The sequence below is a fragment of the Brassica rapa genome, chromosome A02 (assembly GCF_000309985.2).
Source record: "Brassica rapa cultivar Chiifu-401-42 chromosome A02, CAAS_Brap_v3.01, whole genome shotgun sequence".
In the NCBI taxonomy this organism is placed as follows: Eukaryota; Viridiplantae; Streptophyta; class Magnoliopsida; order Brassicales; family Brassicaceae; genus Brassica; species Brassica rapa.
In genome coordinates, this window is record NC_024796.2 from 5016800 (window position 1) to 5032559 (window position 15760).

The 15760-nt window shown below is 34.4% G+C and overlaps 2 protein-coding genes across 3 annotated transcripts; both read right to left on the bottom strand.

The window, feature by feature from the left end:
• Positions 1 to 5135: 5135 nt before the first annotated feature.
• LOC103851500 (agamous-like MADS-box protein AGL62) lies at positions 5136 to 15576 on the bottom strand. 2 transcript variants are annotated; one of them, XR_004455503.1, is made up of 3 exons: positions 14301 to 15576; positions 7326 to 14063; positions 5136 to 6966 (listed from the first exon to the last, which is right to left on the bottom strand). XR_004455503.1 is itself a non-coding variant. In XM_009128354.3 (2 exons), the coding sequence occupies exons 1-2, from the start codon at positions 14622 to 14624 to the stop codon at positions 13542 to 13544; spliced, it is 846 nt and encodes a 281-aa protein (XP_009126602.1). In that variant the 5' UTR covers positions 14625 to 15576; the 3' UTR covers positions 5136 to 13541. The 2 variants fall into 2 exon arrangements, 1 of the variants encoding a protein (XP_009126602.1); XM_009128354.3 differs by having other exon boundaries at positions 5136 to 14063.
• Positions 6538 to 6963, bottom strand: LOC103851501 (agamous-like MADS-box protein AGL62). Its single transcript, XM_033284216.1, has one exon. It carries the CDS (start codon positions 6961 to 6963, stop codon positions 6538 to 6540), a length of 426 nt encoding a protein of 141 aa, XP_033140107.1.
• Positions 15577 to 15760: the final 184 nt, after the last annotated feature.

A 15760-nucleotide genomic window follows, 5' to 3' on the forward strand; every position in this document is an offset into this window, starting at 1 on the left:
TAAAAACCACGTTAAGCTTCCACGTAAAGAAGCCGCAAAATTAGCTACGAATTTACTTCGTTTCATTATTTTATAGAAATATAAAAATTATAATTATAAATATAATTTAAATTATTTAAATTATTAATAAAATTAAAATTCTAAAAAAATCAAAACCAAAATATTTTATATATAAATAAGTTTTGAATTCATAATACAAGAACCGAAATTAAAAAAACTAAGGGTGGTCGTTAATTAATCGCCTCGTAGAATTCATCACTCCTCGCCTGAACATCCGCCTCGGCATGTGAGTCGTCGGTCGGTGACTGGCCTGGGATAGGATTTTGTTGTCGCATGGTCCTCAACAAAGTCGCCCATTCCGGATTTGTGGCCGCTACAACGTCCAAGAAGCCCTCGAGTCCACCCATACGAGATCGCAGCTGAGTAGACTCTATACGCAGCTGAGTAGACTCTCTACGCAGCTCTTCGGACTCCCTACGCAGCTGAGAGACTTCCTCATCCCGTCGCTGAACATAAGACGATGTCGCTCTCGGAACATCGTTGACGGAACCAATCCCCAACGTCCGTCCCTTTTTTTTAGGGACAACCTTAAAAACAAAAAATAAATTTTGTTAGTAAAAATTTAAAGTTAAATTAAATGAATATTTAAAAAAATTAAAATTTTAGAAAATTTACCTCCTCGTAAAGCTTATCCACTTCAGGTGTGGATAAGGTGACGGGTAATCCATCGGTGGACTGTTGGGTCAGCTGGGTCTGGCGTTCTTCAACCCGAGCAGCCAAATCGTTGTAGATTTGCTCGGACTTGCCATCTATAAATCGGCCCGCCTTGTTCTTGTGGGTCCTCTCGTAAAGTTGCATAAGAGACGGGAATTCTCCCGTCTCTTTGGCCTAAAAAAACATTTAAGAAAGTTGTTAATTAGAATATATATAAAAATATACTAAAAATTTAATATAATTAAATTTTTAATTACCATTTCCAAACGGACACCGGCGTGGGGTTTTTGGCCCGTAGTGTGAAGCATCGGCCCGTTCCCGTGCTCATCGACTGTGTTACGGGAGTTAGAGCAAGACTGGGCGATTCTAATGGAATCAGGAAGACGCCAATATCGGATGAGGCCATCCCAGACATCCGTGGTGAGCTCAGCGGGTTTGCCACGCTCATACCCCTTCACGATCCAGTCACCCTTCCAGTTGGAGACCGTGTCCAACAAGCGAACTTTCGCCTTCGCTTCAAACTTCTTTCTCACCCTCTCAGTGATCCCCAAGGCCCAATTATATTTTTGCTGTTGGAAAAAATAATTTATAATTAGTTTTTCAGAAAAAAATATATATATAAATAATAAAAAAATTTAAAGATATATATTTAATTAATAGAACTTACAGCGTAAATTTTGAACCACGTCTTTCTGACGTAGTGGGGCGTCATTTTCCAGTTCGGATGTGCCATGGAGAAGTAACCTTTTATCGTATCGGTTACGTCCGATGCAAGACATCCGTCAATCCCCCACCTGAAAAATACAAATTTAAAATATAAATTATTTTTTAAAGTTATAAAAGAATTTAAAAAGAATAAAAAAATAATGAAACATACCATAAAGTTCCGTCCGGTCGGTCGGGGTCGATGACTGGTAAACCTTCTCTGCCTGGCAGACGGAGAATGTCCTCTACGGTGTACTGCGAGTAAGGAGCACTCGGAGGCACCATCAAATCGGGATGAATCTCGCCCGCGGGCATCGGAGGTGCCGGCATCGTAGGAGGCACAGGAGGAGGAGGCATCTGGGGAGGCACGTGAAGAACCGATGGTGCACTAGAAGAAGGAGATCCAATGACTCTCTGAGTGTACTGAGTCTCGGGGACAGTCTCCTGACCCGAAGAACCGGGAGCTGAAGAAGACGACGGGTCTAAACGACTACTACCTGGCTCACCGAACATCTCTCTGTAATGGGCAGTAAGTCTACCTTTTCGAACCTGAGAAAAAAATTTAATTTTTTAAATTTTCGTGAACATATACTTCCCAACATTATCCACCTAATCAACACTAAATAACATAAGATCCGTAAACCTATCTAAATTCCATATACTAACCACCTAATCTATCCTAAACTAATCAAACTAGAGAGGAATTAGAGAGACTTACCATTGCTACGAATTAGGGAGGAAGTGGAGAGGAAGTAGAGAGGAAAGACGGAGCGAGCTCGCTCGGGATATATATAAGATTACTTGTCCTCATAATTTTCTCGTAAACTTACGAGGAATTACAGAGGCCCGCGTTTTCAGTTACGACGAAATAGCGACGAAATACAAAGGCCCGCGTTTTCGTTAACGACGTTTTTACGACGAAATGGGTTACGTGGAATTAACGAGTTAACTAGTTACGAGGAATTAGCGAGCCTTTATTTTCTATAAATACCCACAACTTACCTTCTCAAACTCACAAAACACACACAAACTCACAAAACACACCCTATCTCAAATCACACTCCTCACCAAAATACTTTTCAAATTAGAAATATTTGAAAAAAAAAAGAAGAAAAGAAGATATTAGAATTTATGTGGGTGAGACTTAAGTCTCGCCACATATAATTCTAGTATCTTTTTTTTTTCTTTTTTCTAGTTTTTATACTATGAGGAAGTAGCAAGTCCCGCTTTTCACCAATTTAGAAAATTTGGAAAAAAAAGAAGAGAAGAAGATATTGGAACTCATGTGGTCGAGACTTACGTAAGTCTCGCCAAATGTGATTCAAGCATCTTTCTTCTCTTCTTTTTTTTAGTATTTTTAATATTTTCGTCGTAATATCGTCGTTAGTTTACGACTCTTTTACGACGATTTTGGCTTACGTGGAATTAGCGTGCCCCGCTTTTTTAATTTCGTCGTAAAGTCCTCGTGGCCTTACGAGGTGTTTACGACGAAATCATCCTACGTGGAATTAAAGAGTGTCTCCTTCGTCATTTACTTTACGTGGTATTTACGTCAATTTACCTTACGAGGTCTTTACGACGATTCTGTCCTACGTGGAATAAACGAGTGCCTCCTTCGTCATTTACTTTACGTGGTATTTACGTCAATTTACCTTACGAGGTCTTTACGACGATTCTGTCCTACGTGGAATAAACGAGGATTACGTCGTACATTCGACGTCAGATTACGAGGAATTAACGAGCAGTACGTTTAAATCCCTAAAATCCGAAACCCCAAACCCCAAAACCCCATATTCCTTATCTTCTACTTCATATATTCCAAACCCCATCTTTATTTTCATTCCAAACCACAATTCCCACATTTACTTATTTATAAAACAAACTCCCACAATTTCTTATTCATAAAACAAACTCCCACATTACCTTATTCATAAAACAAACTCTCACATTACCTTATTCATAAAACAAAATACACAAAATCAAATACATCAATCGGATACATCGACATTCTCGTCATCACTAGAAATATCATCATTTTCATTAAACTCGTCTTCTACAGCTTCGTCTGTGGCATCATCGGTAAGATCTTCGTATTCGTGGTTATGCGGATCAATGAGAAGGATGTCATCAACTTCTTGTTCAGGTTCCTCGACTTCATTTATCTGTTCTTCTTGCAATGGTGGTTCTTCTCCACTGATGATTCGTCCTCGAGGTGTAACTTTGATCACTGCTAACCAATTTATACCCGAATCTCTCATCCGAGGGTATGGAAGGAAGCTAACTTGGTCTGCTTGTGAAGCTAAGATGAAAGGCTCGAATTTGTTGTACCGACGTCCACCGTTGACATCAACTACACCAAATTTGTTAGACCGAACACCTCTGTTGACGACGGGGTCGAACCATTCACATTTGAAGATGACGCATTTCAGCTTCAGTATCCCTGGAAATTCGACTTCAATAATCTCCGTCAAGATCCCGTAGAAATCTGTTTCCCCTTTCACACATATTCCATAGTTACTGGTCGCTCGCTGTCTACCATACTCATATGTGTGAAAAGTGTAGCCTCGTGTGAAATACATCTGTGATGTGGTGACCTTTACAAGTGGAGATTGAATTACTTCGTGTAACCACTTAGGATAATCTGCATCGTCGTCATAATCAACCTGCAAAAATAAAGAGAACATTAAAATACAAATCATGTATGAAAAAATAGTTTGAGTTATAATACCTGATTCCGCAACCACTTAATGAAGTGCTGATCTTTCCTTTTGTCTACGTCACTTGTGGATATACCAGGAAATGTTTTTTCGACTTGAGAAAAAAATAGGCCGTAAATCCTATTCTTTATCATATCTTTGGTGTCTTGGATTAGTGTATGTTGACATTACCTCTTATTTGGTCTTTTAGTTTATCTGATGCTGATGTACATAGACTTCTTCCTTATCTGATACTGGATTTTGCCATGCAGCCCCATGCAAATCCTATTCTTTATCATATCTTTGGTGTCTTGGAGCTGCATTTCTTGATATCTCTTCTTATAGTTTCTTGTGTTCAAAAGTTTCATAAGAAAGGAAGCCTTCTGCGGAGAGCTGTTGATCTATCCCACTAAACGGATACAATGATCTCCTTACAGAGCTTGAACGCTTGTTTAACATGGAAGGGCTTCTCAGGGACCCTGAAAAAGGATGGAGGTTCTTGTACACCGATAGTGAGGACGACATGATGGTCTTTGGCAATGATCCATGGCAGTAAGTCTGCCCTTATCTTTAAAGCTCAGTCAAGACCTGTTAGCTGCTAACTTGAAAATGATTTATTTGTGCTGTGTGGACAGTGAATTCTGCAACGTGGTGTTGAAGATACATTTATATACGAAAGAGGAAGTTGCGAATGCGAATGGTGATAGCCAGAGTTGTTTAGCAGCTCTCATGATGGAAGCATCAAACTCATCTTCTGTGAGCCAGCCTGATTCTTCTCCAACGGTAACTAGAGTTTGATTAACAAACCAGAAAGAAGCGGTTTCACCTTTTTGCTTTCAACTGTGTTTTGCTTACAAAAGACATAAATAAAATATTTCACCTTCATCTTTGTCTTTCTCTTTGTTTGTTTGTGTTATTTCTGGTCTTCGTGTACTTCAATCGTTTTACTCTTAGAGAGTTTGTGAGTTTATGGGATGTGTGGACCGTAAGAGTTTGGTTGGATTGAGGTTTTCAGTTTGCTATTGAGATGATGTGCATGGCTTGAAGTTTTCAGTAAAAAAAATTTATAATTATATGTTTTTTATTAAATTTTTTTTTTTTTTTTAAATGCTACAACATCACTCTTTCAAAAAAAAATTAGATAAAAATGAGGATAACAACAACATAATTCTGAATAAGCAAAAGAAAGGAAAAAGAAAAAACTACAACATTGGATTTAAAAAAACACAACAACATAACAAGAAGAAATGAGGAATTCTGGTAAAGAAGATAAACAAAACAAACTCACGAGAGATGTGGATAAACTAGAACATGATTTTGTCTAAAAACTTCAACTGCATCACACTAGAAATGATTAATATTAGTCGGATCTAGGCTGAGGAGGATGGCCATCATTAGGATGTTCATTTCCTCTGATTACTTCGGATTAGGATGACAGGGGAGAGCCATGTTATGGTTGAATCCGGGGACAAATCCCTCAACACGACTATAGTTTCCAAATGGTGAAGGATGATCAGGGAGAACCATGTTATGGTTGCCAAAAGCATTCACGTTAACCATTCTCCTTTGCTCAAAGGGGTTCAAATTAGGGTCGATATTAATACCACCATCAACCCCAAAAGGAGTATTACAAGAGCTTCCCCCATAAAAGCCAGGATGAGGAAATGGTGTTGCTAGGAAGATTTTGAAAGCTTCATATATCACTTGTTTCTTCAAATTTTCAAGTTTACCTTTGAATTCTTTGGCTTGACTTAAGTCAAGTCCTCCAATGGATTCTTTCAACCTAATCTCAGGTATTTTGAATTTTTTTTCTTAGTTTTGTCAACTATTCACTCATTTTTTGCTCAGATTCTAGGTTGTTCATCACCTGCATCAACAAGAATGGCCATCATGAGGATGTTCATTTCCAGATTCATTTGTATTATGATAACTGGGGAGAACCATGTTATGGTTGAATCCAGGGACAAGTTCCTCTACACGACTATAATTTCCAACTAGTAAATGATGATTGGGGAGAACCTTGCATGTTATGGTTGTCGAAAGCATTCATGTTAACCATTCTCCTTTGCTCAAGTAATAGTCGTGTTGAGGGAGAACCAAGTTATGGCTTGAAGTTTTCTATAAGATAAGTTTATAATTCTATGTTTTTATTAAACTGCTTTTTGAAAGAAAATACTACAGCATATTCTTAAATATATATTTTTTATATGAAGATGAGGATAACAACATAATTTTGAGTAAGCAAAAGAAAGGAAAAAAAACAACAACATTGTATTAAAACACACACACAACAACATAACAAGAAGAAATAAGGAATTCTGCTAAAGAAGAAAAAACACAACATACATAGGAGAGATGAGGATAAAATAGAACATGCTTTTGTCTAAAGACTTCAACTGTATCTTATTAGAGATGATTAATATTAATCTGATCTAGGCTGAGGAGGATGGCCATCATGAGGATGTTCATTTCCAGATTCATTCGGATTAGGATGACTGGGGAGAGCCATGTTATGGTTGAATCCGGGGACAAATGGTGAAGGATGATTGGGGGGAACCATGTTATGGTTGTCGAAAGCATTCACGTTACCATCAACCCCGCCACAAGGAGCATTACTAGAGCTTCCCCCATAAAAGCCAGGATGAGGAAATGGTGTTGCTAGGAAGCTTTTGAAAGCTTCATATATCACTTGTTTCTTCAAATTTTCAAGTTTACCTTTGAATTCTTTGGCTTGACCTAAGTCAAGTCCTCCAATGGATTCTTTCAACCAAATCTCAGGTAATTTGGATTTTTTTCTTAGTTTCTTCAACTCTTCATTTGTTTTTTGCTCAGATTCTAGGTTCTTCATCACCTGCATATATAAAAACTTATTTAGTTTCTTTTTTGTAACACCCTAGTTGGTAATATCTCAAATTATTTTTCAATGAACATAAACATATATACCTACACTAAAAATTAATACTGCAGAAATATGTCAACAAGAATATCGCTTAGGGCATCAAATTTTACATCATATTATTAGCATTTATTTTCCATATTATGAGTATATCAACTCTAAATATGGAGAATATGTATTTTATACAGTATATACGTTATTTATAACAGCTAATAAGAATAAATATTAAAAAAGAAATATAACTGCGTAGATTATGGCTTTTATAATTTTCTCAAACATAACAATATTTCTGAATAATAATACAAAAAAATTACCTCAGTAAGACGATTGTTCAGACCTCGAATTGTAGAATTTTGATGGATTTCACCAAGTTGCATATTGCTTTGTATGTTGCTATCTGGATGGTCAGTTTTTTCGAACCGATCTATTATAGTTTCCACCTTTGTATGACCAAACGAGAAAACTTTTCCACTAGGTGAAAACAGAATAATAGCAACACGAGCATTACAAAGTGTGCAAAGCTCATTAGCTTTTTTGAAAAGACCATTTTTTCTTTTACAAAACGTAACTTGAAGATTTTTTTCTTTTTCTATTTTAACCATTTTTGTTTTTAGACGACCTTTGGTCTTTCTCATTGTTTCTCTATATTGATAACTGGAAAAATAAAATATTGGATGGTGTTTGTATGATGATGACTTTGTATATTTATAGCTAAATATCATATACCAGCAGTTAATGTTTGAAGTTATCTAAAAGTAATTTTAATTCAATTTTTGTAGGTCTTATATTTGAATATCAATTTACCATTTTGATACATTTGACTTTCTTTACATTCCATCAAAATAAGGTATGAAATTCATATATATTTGACTCTAATATTTTCATTTAATTTGTGATATGTATCATAATCTACTATATTTGACTATTTATGATATTTATATTTTTTATAAAGATAACAACGTCATTATAACTAGTAGATATATCACAGTGTATAAATGTTATAAAAATTATAATATTTGACAAAGTATGAAACTAGACATGTGTACCAATTGACCCTCAAAAGCTTTAACATTAGAAGAAAATATTAAACTTAAAAGTACACTATTATATTCTCCTATACTTTTTATAAAAGAAAATTTAAGGATAAGTATATATGATTGTATTGCATTCTCTTATATTTATGCTAATAGAGACATCATACAATGTATAGGCTCCTTATATTTACAGTGACTAACGATAATTGAAAAAGTGCACATCATCGTATTTCAAAATTCATTTATAGAAATAGATAAAGTTTATAATTTACTTGAACAAAAATAATAATAATTATTAATTAGTTAAATAGAGTATTGAATTTTATTGAACAAAATCATTTACTAGCTAATAAGTGAATGTGTTGAATTTTTTAGGTTGAAAACGATGTGGAATATTAAAAAGTGAAAATAAGACGTTTGAATCTTAAAAATATTATTGATAGTATTATGGAAGCCACCTCAGCTAGGGCATCCCTCATGTTGACAAGTAAGCATCCTAAACTTTAGTCATTTAACGTTGTTTTCTGGCTGAGTTTGCATGCTGTGTGGGCTACGTTTTAAATGAACAGCCCGCATAACAAACGGAACAAATGTTATATGTGTAGGCGATGATTCTAACGAAGTCAGTGATTCCGAAGGTGTTACATACCGTCGAACCATCATAACCAATGGTTTTTCAGAGTAATGCGTACACTTGATATCTAGGCCAACAAATTGATCAATTGAAAGTCTTAGATTTTAAGGTGCTCATAGATAATCAGTTATGATAGATACGTTCAGCCTCAACTAAGGCAGCTTGGTTCTCCATAAAGCACGTATTTAATGCTATACACAACCAAGCAGTGTTCTAATAGGCGGCGTTTAGACGATATACAGTAGCCAACCGAATTTCTTTTATATTATACAGTATTTTATACGAATTTGTATAATTCAGATGAATAATAGCGTTTAGGCGGACATTATGCGGTCCACGCGGATGTCTAAGCGGATTTTAAGCATTAATATTCAAAAAATAAACTATTAATATTATTATTATATTTTATTAATGTTATTATTTATATTACTTTTATTTATTTTATGTATTTATATGATTGTAGATATCTGTATAATTGTTGCAAAATCATTTTAATTTATCATCTTTATATATTTAAAATGACTTTAATTTTTATAATTTAAAACTATTTATATATGTTAAACTATATACTTATACATAAAAGTGGATTTTAAATATATTTATGTTCAGTTTTTTCAAAAATAATGTATATATATTAATCTTATACTTATATTTCGTGTAAAAGTATATATCCGCATATACCCTATTTAGGAAAACTATTTGGGAAACACCTAGATTTGGGATAAATCTCAGGTGTGACAAGTATGCAAACTTAATTAAGTTATTAGGAATTATAAATGATATGTTCTCGAACTCAAACGTAAGTGTAATCTATCAACTTGTGTTTGTTTAGATTATCTAATGTCTAGATCTAAGATCTCAGTTATCGCTTGTTGATCTTGAGAAAGTGTCGATCGACGATTCTATATGAATGTCGATCGATACACCTTTCAGTCCCTCGATCGATGCAAATATGGAGTTGTCGATCGACGTTCCTTCTAGCACGCTTTGCAAACGGGTTTGATGGGTTCTCTAATCTCCTAGACCAATTTACGTGTGTATCTAGTCAATTAGATCATTCTAGTTTAATTTGAGGCAATTAACCAAGCTTCTGCTTGCGCCAATTAAATCTAAGATCTAAGTTTAGGGTGATCAATCCTAGACTTATCATTAAGAGAAACTAAATCAAGAACAGCTTAAAACATCCTAACAACAGTTCATATTAGCAAGATCACCCTTTGAAAAACCTTAATCGAACAATAAAACTACTCAGATATATTCATAAGAAACATGGTCATGATAATACTTAAATTAAATGAGTATGAAAAGTAAACAAGACAGAGAAAAGAAACAAGGGAGTTCAAGATCTTCTCTGTTATGAAGTTCAGATCTCTTTCTCCTATCCCAAACTCTCCAAGCTATCAAGTATGCCTTCTCTTCAAGTGTGTGGCAATGGTGGAATAAGTCTCAAGAAGACCTGCCTCTAAAATGATACAAAACCCTAATAAATAGCCTAACATGTGTTCAGGGACTTATGGTGCAATTATTGGAGTTTTGGGTGAAACTTGTGATTTCTTTAAATGCTGATTCTCGCGGATGGTTCGCCGTCGATCGGCGTCAATGATCCGTCGATCAATGTTGGTATTGATCTGTTGATCGATGTTTGTCTTCAATAATCGATCCGTCTTAGTGATTTCAGCAAAGCTCTCAAAAATGTTCCAAAATGCTCCATAGTCACAAGTTTCCTCAAATGAGTACCTAAACCTGTAAAAACTCTGAAAAAGCTCCAAATGCATATAAAAGATTCTAAAAACATATATAAATCATGGTCAAAAGTGGGTAAAATCCATAACCTATAAGTGTGCTTCGAATTGGATTCTGCCCAGCTCATCAAATCTGTAAACTAAGGAAATTGCATACAAGAGCTCTATGGAGTGGTTGCATACATTTTATCCTTTGCATTTGTGTTTGAGTTTGTCTCTTTTTCTTGTATTCCTCGAGAGAGGAATAGCCAAGATGATGTTTTACCAAAATCTGCTCTCGGTGTTGTTGAACACTCGGTGGTTGATGGAGACATTATGGCTCCCAACTAACTTTGCCCCCTTTTAATTAAGATTGAGTTTCAAAAACAAAACAAGAAAAAAAAAATGAATTCCGCAAAAGAAGATAAACACAACATACTTAGGAGAGATGAGGGAAACTTAAAGCATGACATTGTCTAATCAGAATCGATTAATATCTAATCAGATTAAGGGTGAGGAGGATGGCCATCATGATGATATTCATTTCCATATTCATTTTCTTCTTTGGAACTCAGATTTTGGTTTTCATTTTGGATTAGGCTCTACTGTAGCATGGATTAAATCCCTCAGCATGACTATAGCTTTAAGAACTTAAAATTGTTTAGAAAAGACAATATCATAAATCAAGCATAACAGTGCTGATCAGACTGATCAAGCAGTGAAGATTTTTGGTTTTCACTGCTTGATCAGTCTGATCAGCACTTTTATGCTTGATTTATGATATTGTCTTTTCTAAACAATTTTAAGTTCTTGAAGCATTCAATTTACACTTCTTTATCATATAGTACGTACACTATTATATTCTCCAATAATTTTTTATAAGTATATATGCTATGGTATTATATGATATTACATTTGTGCTATTTTGAAAATAAATTATATTCCAGTTCTTGTCAGCAAACACTTCTTTATCAAATATTTCGTTTCTTGGAGCTGCATCTCTTGACGTCTCCTCTTATGATTTCTTGTGTTCAAAAGGTTCACAAGCAAGGAAGCCTGGTGGGCAGAGCTATTGACCTATTCCAACTATAAAATGATCTTCTTTCCGAGATGGAATGCCTGTTCAATATGGAAGGGCTTCTCAGGCAACCCTAAATGGATGGAGGATCTTGTACACCGATAGTGAGAACGATATGATGGTCGTTAGCGATGACCCATGGCAGTAAGTTTGTCCATGCTAACTTGATGTGGTGTTGAAGATACAATTATACTGTTATACACGAAGTGAAAGTGGAGAATGTGAATGATGATAACAAGAGTAGTTCCTTAAAACAAGCAGCTCCCATGATAGAAACATCAAAGTCATCTTCTGTTAGCCAGCCTGATTCTCCCCAACGGTCCCTAGGGTTTGATATTAACAAACCAGAAAGAAGCATCTTTACTTTTGTGCTTTAAAGTGTATTTTGCTTGCATAAGGCATAAAAGATATCACCTTGCTCTTTGTCTTTCTCTTGGACATGTCTCTGTGTTTGTGTGTGTTATTTCTGGTCTTCATGGATTTCCTCTTGAGAGATTTGTGAGTTTATGGGATGTGTGGAGGACCGTATGAGTTTGGTTGGATTGAGGTCGTGAATTTGCTATTGAGATGGTGTGCATTGGGTTTAGGTTTTCAATATAATTACACTATATTTATTAGGTTGAAAGTATTTTATGTGAATGTATGGGTTTTCTTCTCACCGGAAGATTAAATTGATAGTAATCCAAACATTACACATTAGTAATCCAAAGCAGGCGAGTTGTATGTCCCGAAACCATTAACAAGAATTACATGCCAAGAATCTAAAGGAAAAAAAAACATTACACATTAGATTGATATTAATCCAAACATTACACATTAGTAATCCAAAGCAGGCGAGTTGTATGTCCCGAAACCATTAACAAGAATTACATGCTAAGAATCTAAAGGGGAAAAAACATTACACATTAGATTGATATTAATCCAAACATTACACATTAGTAATCCAAAGCAGGCGAGTTGTGTGTCCCGAAACAATTAACAAGAATTACATGCTAAGAATCTAAAGGAAAAAACCTCTACAGCCTAACTTTACTGAAGGAGCCACGAGCAGGACCGCATTGACTCAATCAAGGAAGACGCTGTGAAGTAATTGGTTAACCTGATAGCTTCTGACAATTTGATGATAAATAAGCGAAGCTCCAGATCCTTCAAACAAGACGAAAATTTTCTACAAAGAGACAAAAAAGAAACTAGAGTCGGCCACCAAGATAACGTAACCGTTGCAACATTTCCAACAGCGTCGCCACCATAGAAGACCAGCGAAACACAATAACAACGAGGATCAGAAAAAAAACGGAAGGACATGCACCCAAGCCCGGAAATCAAAAAAGAAACTTCAAATATTTTGATCTAGATATATATCCGAAATAAGAAAAAAAAACACTTAGCTGAAACACCACAAAGCTATAGAAGCAAGTAGAACAAATCCGACCGGTATGGCTGTGAGGGCCCACCAATGTAACTTGGTTTTAGAGAGATTGGATTTCAATTTGTTATAATTCATTTTTGAAAAATATGTAACATATTAGATATTTGTCCTCGAAAGAATTTTATTATTTTAGTAAACTATATACGTAATATGCTTTCATATACGTATAATACTCCAGAACATTTCTCAGCAAGAACTCTTCTTATCGGTAAGTTTCACATGAGTAGGAGATAATTAAACAACGTCTAGAACCATTAAGACCTGCGACAACGATTTTAATCGGAAGTTAGAACTCAACCTTCTCCACTAATCCAATCATCTCGAGCCATGATTCATCAAACTGACACCGCCCAAGGCTCTATCTTTACAATAACCGACGATAATCGAATAATGAAATCCATTAATAAAATAGAGAATGTTACAATCTTTTTTCTTTTAAAAGGAACACTTCAGAGAAAAATAAGGAAAATATAACAATAGCATAATTCTGAATAAGCAAAAGAAAAACACAACATAACAAGGAGAAATGAGGAATACTGCAAAAGAAGATAAACACAACATACTTAGAAGAGATGAGTACAACCTAAAAACATGATTTTTGTCTTCAACTGCACCACATCAGAAATTATTAATATTAATCAGATCTAGGGTCAGGAGAATGGCCATCATGATGATGTTCATTTCCAGCTTCATTTTCTTCTTTGGAACTCGGGTTTTGGTTTTCAGTTGGATTAGGCTCTGGTATGTAATTGTATCCCGGAACAAATCCCTCAGCATGACCGTAGTTTCCAAATGGTAATGGATGATTGGGGAGAGCCATGTTATGGTTGTAGAAATTATTCATGTTCACCATTCTTCTTTGATCAAACAGGTTCATATTTGGATTGATATTAATACCACCATCAACCCCAAAAAGAGCATTACTAGAGCTTCCCACATAGAAACTTGGATGAGGATATCTTCCTTGGAGGATTTTGAAAGCTTCATATCTCACTTGTTTCTTCAGATTTTCAAGTTTACCTTTGAATTCTTTGGCTTGACCTAAGTCAAGTCCTCCAATGGAATCTTTCAACCAAATCTCAGGGACTTTGGAATTTTTTCTTTTGTTCTTCAAGTCTTCAGTCTTTTTTTGCTCTAATTCTAGTTGGTTCATCAGCTGAAAATGTAAAAACGTATTATAAACAATTATGTATAAACCCTAGTAGGTATTCAAAAATTATTTTTCAATAAACATAAAATAATACAAAAGAATATCACTTATGGAATCAATATCCATGCCATATGATTCCACACCATATTCATAAATATTGAAAAATGGTTACAACTCGTAGATCAGGGTTTTTATAATTTTCTCAAACATAACAAAATTTATAAATAACACAATAAAATTTACCTCAGTAAGATCATTGTTCAGATCTTGAATCGGAGAGTTTCGATGGATTTCATCAAGTTGCATGTTGGGTTGTGGGTTGAGAGGTGGATTTTCAATGCCTTCGAATCGATTTATTATAGTTTCTACGTCTAGATGACCAAAAGAATAAACTTTTCCACTAGGTGAAAACACAAAAATAGCGACCTCAGCATCACAAAGTGTACAAAGCTCACAAGCCTTTTTGAAAAGACCATTTTTTCTTTTAGAAAACGTAACTTGAAGGTTATTTTCTTTATCCATTTTGACCATTTTTGTTTTTTGACGACCTTTACTTTTTTTCATCATTTCTTTAGAGATAACTGGAACAATAAAATATTGGTTGGTGTTTTTATGAAGGAACTTTGTGTATTTATAGCTAAATGTCAGATACCAGCAATTAGTATTTTGAGTTATCTAGAAACAAGGTCAATTCAAATTTGCTAGTTTTATATTTGAATATCAATTTTACCATTCTGATACATTTCAATATCTTTTTATTCCATCAATATAAGGTATGCAATTCATATTTATTTGACTATAATATTTTCATTTAGTTTGTTTCAATCTATCATAATCTGTTATAGTATTAAATCCCTCAACTAAAGATGGTGATAGAACAACCTCTCAACTAAATATTCGATGAAAGAAATACAAAACTTTAATTTCATTAACGTATGTTACCTTCCGTCATAGTATTTTAGATGGAGGGTGAAATACATTAACGATTTGTAAGATAAGAGTTTTTAATGTTGAAAACTTAGTTGACGAGTTTTATCACTAAAAATTTGATAAATGTTTTAAAACTCTTATATATAGTCAATTAATATAGTTTTTGAAAAGAGATTTTACATTTGTCTTGGAGTTTTGTAAGATATAATCAGAAAACTTATATTTTTAATTTAATACAGCACTTTTCATTGCAAATATATATTATATTTCGTTTTTATAAATATTGTTCGTGAGTAGCACCGGAGATAATACAAGTTATAACTAATAGGGATATCACATCAGTGGGAAAATGTTATTAAGAAAAATTGTAATACTTTCAATACACTCGAGACATAATATGAAAACAAACATTTGTACCAATTGACACAAGAAAATATTAAATCAAAAAGTATAATATTATATTTTTCAATACATTCTATAGAATACACGTTTTATTTTACGTCCTATAGAATACACGTTAAGGATACTATATATGTCATATATTATATATTATTATATTTTTTCTATTGCCAAAATATATCATATTTCAATTCCTATCAGGAAGGGCTTAATATTCATAGGAGACAAGAAAATGAAAAATATACCCAATGCTACAGTTACAGGAAATGGATGGGACAATTAGAACACAATTTTTCCGTTTCTCTCCTTGGCAGCGCGTGAAACTGACAAGGGAAGCTAAAAGACATGATTCTTTTCTTTCTTTTAAGTCACAT